The sequence below is a fragment of the Corvus hawaiiensis genome, chromosome 2 (genome assembly GCF_020740725.1).
Source record: "Corvus hawaiiensis isolate bCorHaw1 chromosome 2, bCorHaw1.pri.cur, whole genome shotgun sequence".
Taxonomy (NCBI): Eukaryota; Metazoa; Chordata; class Aves; order Passeriformes; family Corvidae; genus Corvus; species Corvus hawaiiensis.
In genome coordinates, this window is record NC_063214.1 from 47,518,142 (window position 1) to 47,537,198 (window position 19,057).

General features: G+C 41.7%; 1 protein-coding gene across 1 annotated transcript; it reads left to right on the forward strand.

Annotated features, from left to right (window-relative positions):
* Positions 1–404: 404 nt before the first annotated feature.
* FDX1 (ferredoxin 1) lies at positions 405–16,350 on the forward strand. The gene is made up of 4 exons (XM_048294766.1): positions 405–664; positions 6,366–6,490; positions 9,283–9,412; positions 13,212–16,350. The coding sequence occupies exons 1-4, from the start codon at positions 492–494 to the stop codon at positions 13,324–13,326; spliced, it is 543 nt and encodes a 180-aa protein (XP_048150723.1). The 5' UTR covers positions 405–491; the 3' UTR covers positions 13,327–16,350.
* Positions 16,351–19,057: the final 2,707 nt, after the last annotated feature.

Sequence of the window (19,057 nt, forward strand, 5' to 3'; positions counted from 1 at the left end):
CCATGGCGTCTCCCTTTATTCGAATTAAGTAACAGGACTCCTCTGTCTCCTTTTTGGACATAAACCTCTGGTGTTTGTGCATTAATTTTCCTGACACCTCCCAAAAGGGCATTTGGGATGTAGTGACGACCCTCTGGGTGACGCCTCCACTGCGTGTCAGCGCCGAATCCTTGCTGTGACACGAAGCTGCTCGTGGGCCCAGCCGGGCAGGCGGTCAGCGCACGGCGGGCTCCACGCCGCCGCTCTCCCGGAAGACGAGAGCCAGCGCCGGGCCCCGGGGGCGGGGCGGGTCAGCACGAGGGCAGCAGCGGGGGGGGACGGCCCTCGCGCGGGCCCCGCCCCTCCGCACTTTGCGTAACCCCGCGGTCACGCCGGCGGGGGCGGGCCGCGCACTGCGTAAACGGCTGCGAGAATCGCCGCCGCGCGCGCCGCGGGCGTAAGCGGCGGGACTTTGCCCCCGCCCCGAGCCCCAGCGCTCCCGTCCCGCCGCCATGGCCACCCCGGGGCCGGCGCGGCTCCTCCGGGCCGCCGCCGCCGCTTCCTCCCGCCGCTGGCTTTTCTCCTCCACCTCGCCGGCAGCGGGGCCGAGGCCGGGCTCCGCTAGCGCCGCCGCTGCCGGGAGGACAGCGCGGCCGTTCAGCCTCTCTGCCCGGGCGGTGCTCAGGTAAGGGGGTCGCAGCCCGGAGGCGCCGGGCGGGCTCCCCGGGGCGGCGGTCCGGAGGAACCGGACCGTCGGGCCTCGGCGCTGAGGGCAGCCAGCGGCTGCCTGTGGCACGGGCCGCCCGAGCCGGGCTAGCGCGGGGTGACCTTCCCGCGGAGCCCCTGGCTGGTCCCGGCCCCCTCCGCCCCTCACCGCGCCTGCTCTCGCTGTCCCGCCGGCGGCTGCTTGGCGGTGGCGCTCTGGGGGGCCCTTCCCCCGAGCTGTGCCCCGTAGGGCTGTGCTGGGCGAGGCCCCGCACCGGGCGCGGGTGAGGCTCAGGGTCGGTGTGACCTGGAACTCCGTTGAAATGGCTTGTAACGTTACGGACGCTAAACCAGGGCTCCTGATGCTCAGACTGGTTTTCTAAGATATTATGACCTTATTAAACTTGCACTTTTTCTTTTTTCCTGGTTTTTTATTTGTTTGTTTTTTTGTTTTTTTTTTTCCCCCCCGTGAAAGTCTGGCTGGGCTTGTGGTAAAAGTACAGCACATATCAGAGAGATCCTCATACTTAAAGTCTCTTCTGCCTTTGGTATAGTTCTTCTGTACTGAAGAGCACTTTTACATCTTTCTTTATGGAACGACTGGGCGTGACACTTAGTGCCATGGTCTAGCTGACATGATCATGTTTGGTAATAGCTTGGACTTGATGATTTCAGAGGTCTTTTCCAACCTAATTGATTCTGTGGTCAGATCTAAATGTGCAGAGCTCCTCCTCTCCTCACCAGTATGTCTGAGTAGGTGTTTCAGAATGCTTTACATCTGTGGGCATTAAATATTCTACAGTCCACAGCTGTAGTTTTGATGCTTATTACATGTTGTCACAGACTATATATGCACAGCCTCCTGGCATGTAGTTTGTATATTCAAAGATAGGTCAGAGTCTACAGCTAACTTTAAGTATTTAAAATGCAGAAGTTTTAAAAGCTTGATGTACTTGGTTGCCACAGAAGTTTTCTTGACTTGGAACAGGACCTGCAGTCAGCAGCCCAGCATCAGGGGTCTAGCCTGGCCTGTTTCCACAAGGTTGGGATAATGCCCTCGACATCAAAACTGTCTCAATACTTTGCTTTTAAACTCTGCTGTAGGTGATCTTTGACTTTCTTCCAGCAGATAATTTAATATGGAGAGAGAGACTTTTCTAGCCTAGGACTCCCATATGAGATGAATTTGCTAGTCAGATTTCTTCTCTGAGGGATCCTGCTGGTAATCAGTTGATTTTGAGATCCCTGGTTTGCAGTTTTTAATTAAAAATATAAAGATGTCTTTGTGAAGTATTGACAGGGGTTTTTTTAAAGTTATTAAAATCATTGAAAAAAGAATCCTATACAGGGAAAGCATTTCCTTATGTAATACTAATGTAAGACCTGTAATCCCCTCGTGTCTTTTACAAACAGGCTGAATACAGAATAGAATCTACTTACATTTGTTTTGCAAGCACACCTGCAAAAAAGCTTATGCAAACAAGTATTTCCAATGTTGTTTATATACTCAGTGTCATAACCTGGCTGAGTTGGAAGAAAAGGAAAATTCTTGTATATTATTGTTTTCTCCATTTATGCATAACTTACTTTCTCTGGGCATCATATTTGAGACACAGTTCCTGACCTTTATAGAATCAGCCAGTGTTATTCCAGTAAAAAGATACATCATTGTTTATGTGCGTAAAATTAGCTGTATTTGTGTCTAGAGGATGATGACCTCACTGTACTAAACATTACCTGCGGTGATTCCTGTGAGCAGAGGTTTTCAAGGGTTTCAGTGGAGCATCAGGCATTATGTTTTCATTTCCATTTCCTCCTTTCTCTTGCTCCTTTTTTATCCCATATCCTTCCTTTTAATTTCATCGTGAAATGTAGTCATTTCAGATTTCTTTTATACCAGTCTGGTTAGCTGTACAATGTTTTTGGTGCACAGCATAATAATTGCATGCTTTAAAGCTTAGTTCAGATTTATAACCTCTGTTAATTGAGGCCAGTATAATAGTTTAATTCATGGAACTCCTCAGGCAATTAGGGCTGTTGGATTTGCTAGTTATTAAAAGATCTGAGAATAAGAGCTGGTCTCACCATGTGCAATACCAGGCTAAAGTTGTTATGTTTTGTTTGGAGGAATGTAAAAGGTGATTCTTAACTTGGAAGAAATAGCTGAAGATTCAAAGGATAATTTTTTTAAGGGGGAAGAAGTAGCTGTCGAGATTTTTGCAGTATTTGCTATTATTTGCATGGAAGGGACAACAAACAGCATTTACAGTTTTCTGGTGCTCCTCTGTGCCTTTGCAGTGTGCTCAATTTAGAGTATCCTTGTGAAGCTTGATAAAAAATGCTGATAGTGCTGTGGCAACCATATGAAGATATTGGTTGTATTTTACATCTGGTGAAAAGCATTTTTCTGAGCATGAATTGGGATATTTATGCTTCATGCAGATAACACAGTATAAATTGTGTTCTTCCTGATAATCCTGAGGTTATTCATACTTGCACGGACCTGGCACATGTTTTGTGTTAATTGCCTGTGACTAGTTCGCAGCGTGATGGTATTTGGATAGTTGTTTTTCTTGATGCAGACAATGTCTGGGTGGACAAAAACCATGTTATTTGAAATTTATAAAGCCTAAATACTGTTTCATGCAGATGTGATTTTATTTTTTTTAATGGTATCCCCCAGCCATTGAAAAGATTGGCTCAGTGTGTGTTTTGAATGTCTGACTAATCTGATTATTACATACACACACTTCTGAAAGTATTTTCACCACCAAGTAAAGCACTAGTGATTTTTTAAAAAAATATTTTGGCTATGTGAAGAGTGATAGATGGTGGCAATAGCAAAAAAATGGATCTACTGAAAGACTTAAGGAGGCTAGATCTAACTTTACACAAATAAATTTTAGTTTCAATTATAAATCAGGGTGGATTAGGTCCTTTTGAAAGATTAATTACTGTGTCAGTTTTTAACAAAAGTCAGTGACCTGGTGGTAATACTTCAGTCTGTCCCCTTGCTAAATGCCACACCATGAAACATGCACAGCCACAGTGCAGGTCCACAACTGGCTGAAGCAAATACCAGATTGTCCCTACTGACAAGGGCATCTCACTGCTCTTTTCTTGTTTTTGTTGTGGGCAGTGGCACTTTAGCAATTTTGCTTTCTGGTCCAGTTATGTCTACTTTGGTTTTATGGCTGATTTGCAGCCGGATTAGCAAAAGGAGTTGACTTGTGGTAAAACTGGTGTAAGGATGATGGCAGGGTGATTCGGAGTGGGGATCACTCGAACCCACATTTTTACACTGTAAAGAGATTAAATCAATCTGACCATGAAACCTAGATTGTGTTGTTGCAGTAACGCAGCAATTCTAAATTGGTGTAGATTTCATCTAAGGGTCAAATCTGACCCTGCTGGTTCTAACATCTGGGGGTTATTGACCTGTGAAGTTTGGCTTTCAGCCAGTGCATTCCCACACCGAGTTTATTGCAGGGCATTGTGAGCGCTGGAGAGACAAGGAACAAAGGAGCGGGGGTGGGGCTGTTCTTCTTGTGACACTGTGGTGTTTTATCAGATTCAAGTGTAACCACGGGTGAAGACAGCTTCAAGTGTGTTTTGAAAACTGGGAGGGAGTTGACTTGTCATTTACAAAAGTTCCAGGGACCTAATGGGTGCCCAGACATGTTGCTGTTTGGTTCATGGTACTTGTGATTGCCTAATCCTATAATAAAGAGTATGTTTAGGATATTGGAATAAATATTTAGTACTTGCCATGTCTATACCTTGGGCAGAGCATGCCCAGAAATGCAAGTACACGTTGCCTTGTGTCTCCTGTCAGGGTTGTGTTTGTCATGTTGACAGAAACATTTCAGCAAAGGAGAGTGTACTTTGAGCTCTGGAGGGGCTTTTTGAAACAGTTTAAAATTACACCATCAGACGTTTACTTAGACTCTCAGAATGTGAATCTGTACCTTTCCAGATGCAGTCTGAACCCATCAGTTGTAAACTCCCAGAGGAGGTGGTGAATTTTGTACTAGTTTATCTAAGTGGGTTCTTGTTTCCTTGGTTCTGTTGTGGGAGGTGTTAACATAGCAGAGGAGCAAAATGAAAAGCAGAGTGGTTTCTTCAACCCCCAGAGAACGGTTTGCTGGTGGTCCTCAGATATCACAGGTGACTGTGCAACATAAATCACATTCTGTAAAGATACATCTTTAAGATTTCTGAATTTTTTTATAGTACACACTTCAGTTGCATTCTGCAGGTTAGCAAGGTCAACTCTTCACTATCAGTTACAGTTTTAGAATGAATTTATAGTTAATAGTAGCTTGTGGCTGCCTTCTGGAGGGTGGACTGAGGGATGATAGGAAAAGAATTGATCATGACATCATAATGAATCATCATGAAGCACACTGCTGCCAGTGGAACTTAAAAGTTGTGGCAAGGTATGAAGTCTACAGCAACAAACATTTATTGTTCTTGTATAACAAGCTAGGACTCAGATTGCTAAAAACACATATTCTTTTATAAAAGTTATAAAAGTAATTTGTTCACTGATGTTTCAGCATGGCCACTTTCAAATTTTGCCTTTAATATTCAGATATGCAGGTTAGAGTTTTCCAGGGGGTGACTTGATTTTCAAGTTTGCATATTTTTCTTATGATATTAATCACTCAAGGCCCACAGTTACTAAGAAGAGTATGGGTAGTATGGAGCATGCAGTTCTTAAACATGGATTTCACATGGAAACATAAATTTTTGATTTAGCTTTTTGGTTGTTCAGTTTGTATCTGTCATCTCTTGGCAGATTTCTTCACTGTCCATCCAACAAGTTTTTGTTTTGCTCACTTACTGTAGGAAAGAAAATTGTCTGTTTAAAATTGAATGTGCTGTATTTTATTAGTATATTTAAAGCTTTCCTTTAATTTGGGTGTGAAAATAATATGGAATGCAAAAACATAAGTTTTTTGCATGTTAAAAGCTTTAGTCTTAAGATATTTTTGTGCAGACTTTGAGATGTATTTCTCGTTTGAAAAAAATTGTTTGAAAAGCAAAGAAATATAAAACCTTCTTTCTTTGAAACCCGTGTAAAAACTTTATACTTCACTAGAATTAATATTTACAAGATGAGCTCCTAAGAGAATCTGTGCGTAAAACCAGGAGAATGCTTTTGGAGTATTTCCATTTGTGGGAGGAGAGAAGAACTAAATTTTGGAATTAATAAAGTAAAATGTCTAAAACTGTAAGCAGAAATAGGAAAGTTTAGAATTTATCCTAAATAATAATGATGAGAACAACAAAAAGTTTGTAAATCCAAAGCCAGAGTTCACAGAAAGGTGGGGAGAGAAACATTTAAAATAAGCTCTTTTATTTGTTAAAAATACAAATATTGTGCCTAAAATAATTTGATTGTGTTTGGTGAAAGGCAAAACATCTGGATCCCTTATAGCTTGTAGTGACAAAACACCCTCTAAGGGTTTTTTTTTTTCTTACTTTTCATGGTTTTTGTTCAATGTACAGCAGTAAATACCTGTATAATACAGCTTTTAAAAGCCAGTAACTTAGGTTTCTCTTTCCTTGGAGTTGATAGTAGCAGTATCAACTATTATTTTAGTGGTATGCAATCAATTCTGAAGCACTAAAAATTCTAAAATTCTTTAATTCTATTATGTAATTTTCTTTTTCAGCTCAGAAGATAAAATAACTGTTCATTTCATAAACCGTGATGGTGAGAAATTAACAGCCAAGGGAAAACCTGGGGATTCACTGCTGGATGTTGTTGTTGACAATAATCTAGACATAGATGGTTTTGGTAAGTAGATGCACTGAACATTTTATTCAGTATCTAGAAACTACATTCCTCATTCATTTAGATTGGAAAAGACCCTTAAGGTCATTGAGTCCAACTGTAAATGAATATTTATACATAAAACCTAGCTGTACTTCATTTGGATTTTCTCCCCTTCTTTTCCTCCTTCAGGTGCATAGAATATTTTGGTTCAAGTTTAAAAAAAATACTTGGGGTATATCCTAGATCTTGGCTTGAGTATTAAAGAGGGGAATGTGAACAGAGGGCTGTCAAAGTGGAGTCTGAAACATGCCACCTGCAGACCTCTTCTGAGCAGAAAGGTTCTGTTCTGGAGGCAACACAAAACTGGTGTATTCCTAACAGTGTCTGGTTACTTCTGTAGTGCCATACTGTCTCAATTTATTGCCAGGCTTTTTGTAGCATTATATATGTGCTAGAGGAGTGCACAGTGAAAGTAGCAACCAAATCTGTGTCAGTTAGCAGGGAAGAGCAAGAAGTTTAATTCTTATTAAAGAACTGGGGTAAAGGAGACCTTGTGAAATTCTAACTTGGCACGAATTCTGTTTAAAATCAAAATAGGAGGAAATTACAACATCTCCCTATTTCTTCAAACTTTTGCACTTTCCATAGTTAGAACCATAGGACGGTTTGGGTTGGAAGGGACCTTAAAGATTGTTCAGTTTCAAACGCCCCTGCCCATGGGCATCTTCCACTAGCCCTCATTGCTCAAACTGCCAGACCACGTTGCTCAAAGGTATTAGGTAATGGCAATTAAATACCTTGGGAAGGTATTTATGTGAACATAAGCTGAAAACTTAATAGAAATAATGCAGGAAGTGGTAGTACAATTTTCAGAACTGAATGCATAACATGAAGCAATTGGTGAGAGAAAAAAGCATCAGAGTATTGTAGCACAGTTTGAAATTTGATGTGTGTTCTAGTTAAGTGCAAATAAATTTTACTGCTAGTGATAAAATCTTTGATAATATTTAAAATCTTATACTTAATATCTGAGACAGCTCTTAGGTCTCTAGAGTTGGGTATATCTGGGGAAGAAGAATTTTCTCTTAAATTTGCAATGCAACTAGCTTTATGTATCACTTATTAAATGACTCATTTAGGCTTATGTTTGGTCTGCTTGTATGCTACAGTAAATGTTCTCTGTGTCAATATCCGTTGTGTTAAAGCATTGTGGTAAAGTGGGAAAAAGCAATGCTGTCAATAAAAAAGCCAAACTGAAAACTTGGAATAACGTAGCAGTCTTTAATTGTAACATATGCTAGTCCCATTTTAATAACCACTTGATAATGAAACATTGTACTAGGGCAGAGAAATAATGTAGTAAAAATGTATGTTCTGTGTTCAGGAAAAAAGTAATGAGGGAAAAGTAAAATGTAAATCCTGCTATTTGCTTCTATCACCAGGGGGCATCCCGTGTGCATTAGTGATAATAGAAATATCTTTGTATAAAGAGTTACATATCTATTGAATGATTTAGCTGCACTTAGTTTGTTTGTTATTGCCAGTTTTACAGTTGTGGAAAGACCTACTACTGTTCAAAGAGCCTGGTCAGTGTTCTTTCCTTTTCCCCCCCTCATCCCTTCCCTTGCTTCCCAAACATTAAGGATGCTTAAACTGCTGATATGACAAATTCTATGTTTGGCACTTCAGTTAAACTGCTTTTTCATGTGTATTTGAAGATGTGATATAATTTAGAAATTAAATGTTCTAGTACAGTGTCATGCTCACTTTGAATACATGCTTTTGATACTGTAGCAGCATGGTGCTTTCTGTGTGGTTCTTGTGGTCTAATGATGAGTTCCACTATTTCTTTTCATAGTAGTGGTTATACATACAACTTTGCTTTCCTTATTTCCATATGATTACAAAGGTGATGTGGTCACAGTATTTTTGCTTCTGCTCTCCCTGGAAATAAGTAAGTAAGTGAAGATTGGCTAATGTGTTGTCTGCTTCTCTTCTATCAATTTAAATCGGAGCCTGAGGTTTGTAATCTCCTTGGTATTTCGCTTTCCCCCCTCTTCTTGAAGTTGTGTATTTCTTTTTCAACACTGTGGAGAACTTGGTGCCAGCCCAATACAGTGTCAGGGACAAATTTGTTAGATTTCTAACTTTTACTGTGCTGTGATGACCTAATTGCCGTAGCAGGTAGGTGGAGTTGGTGCTTGTGCTGCTCAACCCCAGCACTTGTTAGAGCCTTGACTCGTACTGTAACACCTCATAATCTATGTAGGCCATCTCTCTCTAGGCTGACTACCTTTGTTCCTGTGAATTAGTGTTCTGTTGAGTGAGAAGAAATAAGTATAAAATCCCTCCTCTCTCTACTTCTAAGGAATTTTTTGTGCGTAGCAGGTTTCTGCTGTTGAACTTCTAGAGGAAACCTCAAAACCATGGGAAAGAGAGATAAGAAGGATCAGCATAGGAAATAAATGAAGTAGTGTTGATGGACAGCATTGTCGGCTTTTGCATTCTTATAGTAGGAAGCTTTTCTTCCTTTAAATGGTGGAAAGGGGATTAGTTAAGTATTTTAACTAATCGCTTAGCATTTTTTAACTAATTACTTAGCATTTAAGTAAATTTTAATGCTACAGGAACTGTAGAAATACTATTAACAGTTGAATGCAGAGTAGGTATATGAATGCGGGAATATATGGAACATTAATTTTGCTATTCAACCAAGACTTCTTGTATGAGACAAACACATGTAGGATTTCTTCTGAAATTCAGCTGCAGTTTGAAACTTGGATTTTCTGTTATCTTGATTTATTTTTCTTTAGGTGCATGTGAAGGAACGCTAGCCTGTTCAACTTGTCATTTAATATTTGAAGACCACATATTTGAGAAACTAGATGCAATTACTGATGAAGAGATGGACATGCTGGACCTGGCATATGGCCTCACAGAAACGTAAGGCAACATAACACTTGCCTACATTACTTCCCCAAAGAATGGGAAGAAAGGTTTGCAGATGGGGCAGTCCAATATTCTTGGAGCACCTTAATCAGCTTTTGATAAATAGCTGAATTTTGTTATACAAATGGGACTGCCAAGTTTAAATGTTGTTTATCTGAATTCATGTTAAAAAGATGTTACTATTGTTTTTGTAACAGAAAAGTGTCAGTTGCCCGTACTTTGTCTTCAGAGAGGTCTGTTGCAGAAATGTTAGAACTAAAGAACGACTGTAAACCTAGTTCCTGCCATGAAAGCTCTGCCACTGCTGTCCTGTGTGTGAATTTTCTTGTTCTTGTTTCTCTTCCCTTCTGTTTTCTGTCCCTTGTTAGTCTGTAGCTAGTTAATTTATTTTATGAATGTGTTTACATTAGTATTTTAGGTTTTGGTCAGATCTTCTTTTCACAGAATCACAGAAGGGTTGAGGTTGGAGGGGACCTCTTGAGGTCAACTGTTCCAACCCCTTGCTCAAGCAGGACCACCTAGATCCGATGCCCAGCACCATGTCCAGGCAGCTTTTGAGTATCTCCAAGGATGGAGAGTCCACCTTCTCCAGCCTCTCTGGTATTTATGTACATTGCTAAAATCCTTCCTTCAAGCCTTCTCTAGGACAAACAGTGTAGAGATATGCCAGTGTACATACTTGTTATGCTTTGACTCATTTCAGAGGGCTCCTTGTGCACACAAACCAGATTCCCTTTTGGGAGAAAGTGATCCTGAAGTGTGCTCTGACTGCTGATAGAAATTAGGATTACACTAGTGGTACTCTAAAGTAAACCTCTGTTCTGCATCACCCCCACCATCACACATCTTGTAATTAGGGTGTCACATCCTCATCACAGACGCATTGCAGGTGGGCTGTTGCACTTGCTGGTGCACAAGTAGCCTTTATCACAGAACATGCCCTCAGGAACAGTAGGCAGCTGTGCCTTGTGAGGTTTCATAAGCCTCATGTTTCAATGGAACTGCTTGTTGAAGTTTTTGAGAATCTTTCCGATGATGTCAGAGGCTTTATACGTGGTCTGTATAGCATAGAGTTTTTTATGACTCTGCAAAGAAGTACTCTGAATTAACTTGTCTGTCTCCTTATATCAGTAAAGGGAATCCTGTACTCATAATTTCTACATAACAATACACTTTCTCACTTCAGGCAAATCTGAACATTTATGGGAGGTTGTAAAGGCAAAGAAGTCAAGCTATGAGAAACTTGTTGTAGCTTCTTTTGTTTTATCCTTTTTCCTGTCACACAAAAACCCATTTTCACTTTTGAAAAAAACTATATGCCTATTAAGCCTGCCACCTACCACACTAAAGAGTAACTTTTAGGTTCAGGGCCAAAATAATTCCTAAATAGCTCTGGAGGGATATGATATAATAAAAACCTTTTTTCTTTGGCTACCTTTGAAGTAAAGGTTTAAAGCAAGGAGAGTTTGCTGAAGAACTGGGAAACAAGCAAGCCAGAGCTCTCTGTTTAAATGTGTCTATTTTCCTTCTAAGTTCTTCATACCAAATTAAGCTTTAGACCCTCTGAAGGTATTTGGTACTTCTGTTAGGTTTTCCTAGCATCACACATTTTCCCTATGGCCAGGGACCTTCCATATATGTGAGAGGATGACTCTTCTGAAAGACAGAGCTTCAAGTGGCTGGTATTTGCTGCAGGTTACCTGGACTCCTGTGCTGATGTAAATTTGTGTAATGGAGATGCACTTCTATGTTCTGTCATAGGTATAAGCATAACAGCTTATTCTTGTCAGTGACTCTGTATCTGGGAAAATTTCAGCCAGCAACTGCCATGAAAGCTCATGTTTTTTAAAATGAATGATTAATTAGGTTAAAATAAAATTGTTTTGATTAACTGCAGAACAGTAGAAAGTAGTAAGATGGGGGAGTGCAAACCCTGGCAAGTTAAAATAATACTAAAGTAGAAAATAAGCTGAGAAACAGCTTGCAAAAGTAGACAAATATTTTTGTTTCTAACCTATCAGAAACAGGAAACTTTGTCTACAGAGCCAGTGGGTGATGTACAAGGTGCACGTAAAATAGAGCAACATAACATAAAAGTGAAGTTTCTTTTGCATTGTTATTTCTACAAATTTTATGGGCTGCCCATGTACTGGAAGGTTTCTTTACAGAGGGTGTCCTGGTGTATTTTGTGATCTTCTTTCAAACTGATGTATCCATAGAAGTAGTATCACTGCAGGTAAATAAACTGAGTGGTAACAAATAGTAATGGCTATGTAGCGTTCACCCAGGAGCTCTATTGGCATTCAATATGGCATTTTTGACCTGCTGTCTGTAAGGCTTAATTAGTTGCTTTGAAACTGTTTCCACATCAAAGGAATAGGAAGGTGGCAACCCAACTTTTTAAATGAGAGTCAACGTTTTAAAATGAGATTTGGAGCTGAAGAACACTGTTCTGATCCTGTGGGCTGTTGCTTTTCTATACTATCTACTATGGGCAAGGAAAGAATTCAACAGAGCTTTTGTAGAGGGATGAAGCAGATATGGAAATTCTTCATGTAAGTCACTGAGATGAAGAAAGATCTTGTAGTTCATGCAGTTTACTTAGGTCTAGAAATCATTTACTAAATTTTGAGTTGCAACAGCATAAGAGCAAAGGCCCTGTAAAGGATAAGTAATTGGTTAAAAAAAACCCCCATATCTTTTAACAAGAAGTATTAAGCTGCCTGGTAAGAGTATGTGGTCATCAGCATGATGTAAAGGTGATGGTGCTAGGTTTTAATTAGTGTGATGAGCATCCTCGTGAAAGACTCAGGAAAACACAGTGAGGAGTAAGGTTTATTTACAGTGATGTGGCAGTATCATCACCTGCCTGTGAAAACACGCACGAGGATTTTGTGCTCTTGAGCAATAGGAAATGACATTTGGAATTAAAAGGCAAATGCAGATAAATGCGTATGGAGAGGTGGATAAAAGAGTGGGAACTTCACATTCTTGAAACAGGCTGTCAGCTAGCTAGTGTCTTGCCAGAGACTGGTGCTACAGAACATTGCCCATCCTTGCTGATGTCTTTAGTATTCTATACTTAAATACTGAGGCATGGACATTGAATTAAAAGTTATCCCAGCAATAAAAGCAGCTTGTGATGTCTGCAGAGTTTTGTTGTGGTACTAAATCTTCTGATTTTAATTGCTCATGTTCAACATCTGGTTTTCTCATGCTGAATGATAGGTCTAAAAATGGAGGATGACATCTGCTCCAGTGCCTTGATTACGTTATCCTTCTCCTTCCTATGTTTCTTGTCTTTTCACTCTTACTTTTCTGGTTTAAACCCAATTTTGAGTTTTTTAGTGTGAGAACATTGAACCCTGGATGGGGGTGGTTAGGCTTTGCTTTTTCTGAGGCAATGAAACTGAATGAAAGCCTTTATCTCTTCAGAGATGCCAAATGTCCCTTGTGAGATCAAGCATCACTCCCTGCACTGGACTGACCTGTTAGTGACCCACTGAAAAGGGAAGGGTCACCCGTATTCTGCATTCGCAGTGAGCAGGAAGTACTCAGTGTGGAACTTTCCAGTGTGCTGAGCTCTGGTCTGGCTGTAAATCCTGACTATTGCCACACAGATCCTTGTGCTGATGCACATGGTTTGCTCCTGTGCTTGATTAAGGCCCTGCACAAGAGTGGTTGTTCCTGGTTCGTGGTGTTTGGGATGGCTGAGTGTTGGACACATAAGGGGGTAAATGCTGTTAGATTGCTGGTGGGCTAGAACTAACAACAATGTCCTGTTTCCCCACAGATCACGTTTAGGCTGCCAAATCTGCTTGAAGAAATCAATGAATGATATGACTGTTCGAGTACCAGAAGCTGTGGCTGATGCTAGACAATCAGTAGATATGAGTAAAAACTCCTAAAAGAAAATATCCTAGGGGTTTTAAAGAAGCTTAATTATTTTTATAACTTATTTTTAAATGTGTAATTAAATATGGAAACTTACATAATTGTGAGTTATTTTATATGACTATCAATATTAGATTAATGCTATTTTAATTTTCTTTATAGAACCTCTTATATTTTTACGCTTAAAATGCAATAATACTTCTTATAAGTAATCATTGGATTATAAACATTAGTAAGTGTATTACAGATTTCATATAACATTATTCTGCCAAAACATTTAATGACATTTAAAAACTGGATCACCTGTACAGGACTTCTCCTAAAACAAACCCTGAGTATTTCTAGGTGTCACACATGGATGTGTAAGAGAAAAGAACTTGTAGGACTGCACGGGGTCTTTTTGAAGTGTTGCCATTAAAGATGGTGTGCTCAGAGCTAGTTTGGATTCTCAGTAAATATGATACTTCCTTAGCAAATAGTGGATTTTCAGGATAGGAATTTTCCGAACTTTGGAATCTTAATGAGATATGTGGCAAATGTTGTCTTACAAAAATACTGCTAAACCCATGAGTTCTAAGGGCCATGTTACGGTTTAACCCAGCAGGCAGCTAAATGCCACACGGCCGTTCACTTGCACCCACCACTGCCCAACCCCCTTCCAAATGGGAGGTGGGGTAGTCTTGGGGGAAAAAAAAAAAAAGAAATATTCATGTGTTGAGATAAAGACAATTTAATAGGACAGAAACAGAAAGGAAAACAACAGTAATAATGATAAATAAAATACATAAAACAAGTGAGGCACAACGCAGTTGCCCACCACATGATGACTAATGGCCAGCCAGTTTTGGAGCAGTGAACCCCAGCCAACTTTGGCCTCAGTTGGTATTTTGAGCATGACACCATACAGTCTGGGACCTCCCTTTGGTCACTTGGAGTCTGCTGTCCTGGCTCTGTCTCCTCCCAATTCCTTGTGCACCACCAGCTTCCCTCATTGGTGGGGTAGGGTGAGAAGCTGAAAAGGCTTTGACTTAGTTGTTGCTAAGCTGTGTTTACACTATAACACCAGTGTGTTATCAACATTATTCTGATTCTAAATCCAAAACAGCACTGCACCAGCTGCTGGGAAGAAAATTAGCTCTCTCCCAGGTGAAACCAGGACAGGCTGATGCAGGATCTTGGCACCTGCAGCTTAACAATGGCCCAAATCGGGTATTGGTAAACCTCAACAGTATGTACATTTAACTACACCACAAATACTGGAATAGACAGGGCTTAGAAGAGTGAATCCTTGGAGCTGTGTAATGGGAAAACATAGCAACTGGATTTACAATTTACCCATCACAAACTCTTACTGTACTCTGGAGATGGCTGAGTTGGGATTGAACAGGGCCGTGTTTGCCAAAATCAGGTTTGTTCTGAAATCTTTATCCTTTTTTAGTTGTGAGCTTGTGCAGGAGACAGTCTGATGTTAGGTAGGGTGTTCAGCTTGAAGAGATTGCTAGATTCTGGGCTTTGCTCTCAGGATCATTTTAGTAATGGTTGATGTGAAATGACCAAGTATATTTGTTTCATAAAAATGGCCTAGGTTCCTCAGAAGGTATAGGGAAACCCCTGCGGTGAGATGGTGTCTGGATTGATGATGAAGAGCTTTCAGTTCAATATTGTTTTAGTCTTCCTAAAGTAGCCCAAATAAAATAATGTTTCTAAGACTATTACTCTCTCCAACTTTACATAAATACTTATATGAACTGGTTATCACCAGTAGTTGTTACCTTCTGATTTTTTGGGCATTTTTATATATATATATATATATATATATAAACTATGTTTGTTTACATTTGAATGATCTAATGAATTCATTAATGCTTTGTTTGAACTGGCAACAATGACATCTGGACATCTTTTCTTGCATTATTATATGTATGGGATGGGAGAAAAATTATTTTTCCAGTGTCAAATATTGGGATTATTTTGAGCTTTATAAAGAGGGAAAAAAAAAGTCCTTCTTTGTTGTAAGAATTAGTATATTCTAGAACTGTATTGAAAATAGATGTGGGTCAGATTCTTTTATTTCCTGAGTTACCTCATTTCCTTCTGAGTTACCCTTCAGCTTTGCCCTAATGCAAGATATACTAATTGTGGTCTGCTCAAAACTTAATCGTGAAGGGGTTTCAGAATACACTTCTGATGTCATCTGATTCAAACTAAGACTTCAGAATTAAAGTTTTCAGGCTTTATGAAGGGCATAGAGTAGAAGGTCAGGGAGAAGGGTGGACATAAATTGACGAAATGTTCTGAAGATGCTGCTGTCTTCCTCTTCTGCTGCTGTGACTCTAACCATGACTTAGAGGTTGCCTTCACACAGATATTAAGGTAAATCTCACTTTGTATTGCCTTTGTCCTGAGCTCATTTATATACAGTTATTACTATTAAATCTTGAGGGTTTGGGTTTTTGTACATGAGACAGCTCATCAGCTTCTAAGAGAGGGAACTTGGGTCATAACCAGATGTGCTGTGCGTTCGTACATCAGAAAGAAATCTGAGGTTTCAGTATAGCTTTGAGGTTTAGGGGTAGATGTTGATTATTTATTGAGTTTTGGGGTCTTCTTGGGTTTTGTTTTGGGTTTATGGGGTTTTTTTTCATTGGGTTATTTGGGGTTTTTTTTCATACAGCACCAGGTACTTCTAGTGGGAATCTTGAAGTGCTTAACACTGTGTTAAACAAATGTGAAACAGCTCCCAAGTGAGTTTTCTTTCTAAGCCAAGGTTGTTTTGTGTGCGTTTCCTGTGACAGCTTCTCATTACAAAGACTTTGACTCTCCTATAGTGTGCCTGTGGAATGAATTACTCAGCACAGCAAGGCAAAAAAGGACACTTCGAAGTTCATTTTGAATTCTAGAGGTATCCCATATTGCATGCAAATGGAAATCTCAGAACACAAAGGAACTGACTTGTAGTCCCCAAAATTCACAGCTCAAGATAATAGTTTATTGTCAAAATGATTTGCAAATAAATCTTATTTTTAACCTCTTTCTGACACCTCTTGTTTTATGGATTTTTCCTTCCTTCTTCTCCAAGCTATTGGATGTATTTCTGGGTGAAAAATGGAACTTACCCATTAAAGGTGCACGTTTAAGTGTAAGTATGAATTCTTGTGCAGTGACACACAATTATAATATCAGTATTAGTTGAATACATATTTACTTCCCTGTCCAAATAAAAATTACAGGTAATTTGCTTTCTAAAACCATTCCTTGCTCTGCTAAAAGATGGGGTGAGTGGGTTTCTTCTCTCTCCCCCCCCTCAAAAATGAGGAGCAAATCAAAACTGACGTTGTTTCCTTTGTGTCGCAAACTAAACTTTAGAAGCATACTCAAAGTCTGGGGCTGGTACAGACTTTTTACTTCATAAGCATTGGGGGAGTGGTGGGTTACACTTGTCTTCTGTTGCTTGTGGGTAAAAAGGTCCTTTGGATTGGGTTGTTTGTGAACAAGGCCAAAAACATCCCTCTGCCTTTTCAAGAGTGGAGAGGAGCTTGTCTGTGGCTCTAGACTGTGTCCCTTCCCTCCACCCCTTCAAACTGCAGTCAGGCCCAAGCCCGCAGTCCCACCTGTGTGATATTTGGGTGTTTGTGTGGTGTCTGAAGGGGAAAAAAGGGTGTGCCTCGCATTTTCACACCACCCCATCTTGCTATGTCAGGAATAGTTCCCATTATCTGGACTGCAAGCTGTCGTGAGAGAGAAAAAAGGCAAGTTCTGTAGGCAGTTGGTGGCTTCTCAGACAAAAACTAAATCTTGAAATTTCATTATTTTTTGCTATGGGGTTCCAAAAGATTTAACACAGCCATGTCCAAACCTAATTCACATCCCAGTTGGAGGCAGGTTGAAAAGGCCATGTCCGAAAAAGCTGCAGTGACAAGGCAGTGCTTGTCCTGCTTGCAGGTCCAGGCTAGAGTGGAGAGGAGATTTCCTACAGCCTGTATTTTGCCCTTGCAAGGGACAATGTAGTATACAAAAATAGGGTATACAAAAAAATCCTTACTCCTCGGGAGAAAAAAGGAGAAATAATTCTTTAAAGGAGGAGAAGAGATGCTCAAGCTGAGTCACTGAGTTACCAAGTAGTAGAAAACATTGGGAAGAGTGCAGCTGCTTGAGCTGATTTCTCCTCAAGTGCTCTGAAAAGATGAAAGAGTAGGAATTTCCTGCATTGTGGCAGGGGCTGTGGCTGTGTAGGTCCATGTGCTGCTGTGGCCTGCAGTGCCTTGGTGCTTTCTCTCCCCGTTGTGCTGCCAGGAGAGTGACAAGGGGCACATCCATAAACAGGCATTACAAGTGTAAATGATGGCATGAAAAGTAACCCTGAGATTTACTTTCTAATCTACTGGCCACCACTTGCTTTTTATGGAGTTAACCAGGGGTTTTTGATGTGAAGTAGTCCAGATTTCAAAATGTCTTTAAAAGAGTAATTTCTCGCCAGCAGTGGTTTAGTATTTGCAGCTTCAACTCTTCATCAAAAAGCTGTTGGTTTATTGTGCTTGGCCAAGCGTCTCTGCGGCTGCCCTTCAGAGTTCTGGAAGTTCCCTTCATCCCAGGAAAAGGTTTTTCCATGCATTCACACTGCCCCTGTGCTTCCCTGTGTCAGGTTACCTCTGTCCAGCCGGCGTCATGTTCCCTGCGCCTACCCACCTCCACAGCGCGGTGCCTCGTCCCCCGAGCCGGCACTAGGGCGCGTCCCTCGCATCTGCGAGAGATGAGAGAGGATAAAACGGGTTTGGAACAGGCTTGGTGCGACCTTTCTTGGGTCCGCTCAGGTACAGCGGAGCTGTCCCGCTTCTGCCTCTTTCCGAGTGCGCGTGTTCCCGACATTCCCCCGGCTGGTGCTGACCCCAGGTGGTAAATCCGTGCAGCACAGCGCTACAGGAATTAAAACCCGCGCGTGGGAGCTGCCGTGTGGGAGCGCCCCGCTCAGGCACCGCCCTGCCGGGAGCCGCTCGCTGTGCGGCCGCCTCGGGCGGCCCTGGCGGGGAAGGGAGCGCAAAGCGCTGTTGCTGCCGCGGCGGCAAGGCTGGGCGTGTACGCCCGGACACACAGATGCACGGACACGCAGCCAGCCATCTGCCGCGTGAGCCCCAGCCCCGCAGGCACCAACACCTTCGGCTGTGCGCTGCTGGGGAGCTCCTCCCCGTGACAGTCCTGGGAGCAGGCCCGCCAGGGGCTCAGCCGGCTCTGGTGGGGCCATGGGGGGGTTCCCCTGCCTGCCCCGCTGCGTCTGCTCCCGTGTCGTGGTGGCAGTGATCCGCCAGTCACGTAACCTAACACTATTCAGCGTGGGACATTCGTGCTCCTGCCTTCTCCAGCACTGCGGCAGGCAGGAGGGCATGGATTACACATGGGAAGTGGTAGCAACCGGGGACGCTGCTGCCGTGTTAAGTAACCTCTTCCAGATACTCCAGGGAAGTCTGCAAGCCCCTGTGGCAGCTGTACCTGCTTGCAGCTATGGCTGAATTGGTTTTCCTCCCGCTGGCAGCAAACTGCCGCTGGCAGCTGGTCGTCTGAAATCTCTGGATTTGGAGAAGTCTGCCATCTCACTGAAGGAAATACCAGGCCATAGACGGCATTCCTCCTTCAGGATGTGTTTGATCAAAAATCTCTCCTTAAGGATCCAGTTTTGGATCAAACAAATATCCGGATAAGTTGGATGTTTTTTCTCCATCCAAGTGCATCTGAGTAGACTTAGGGGCAGGT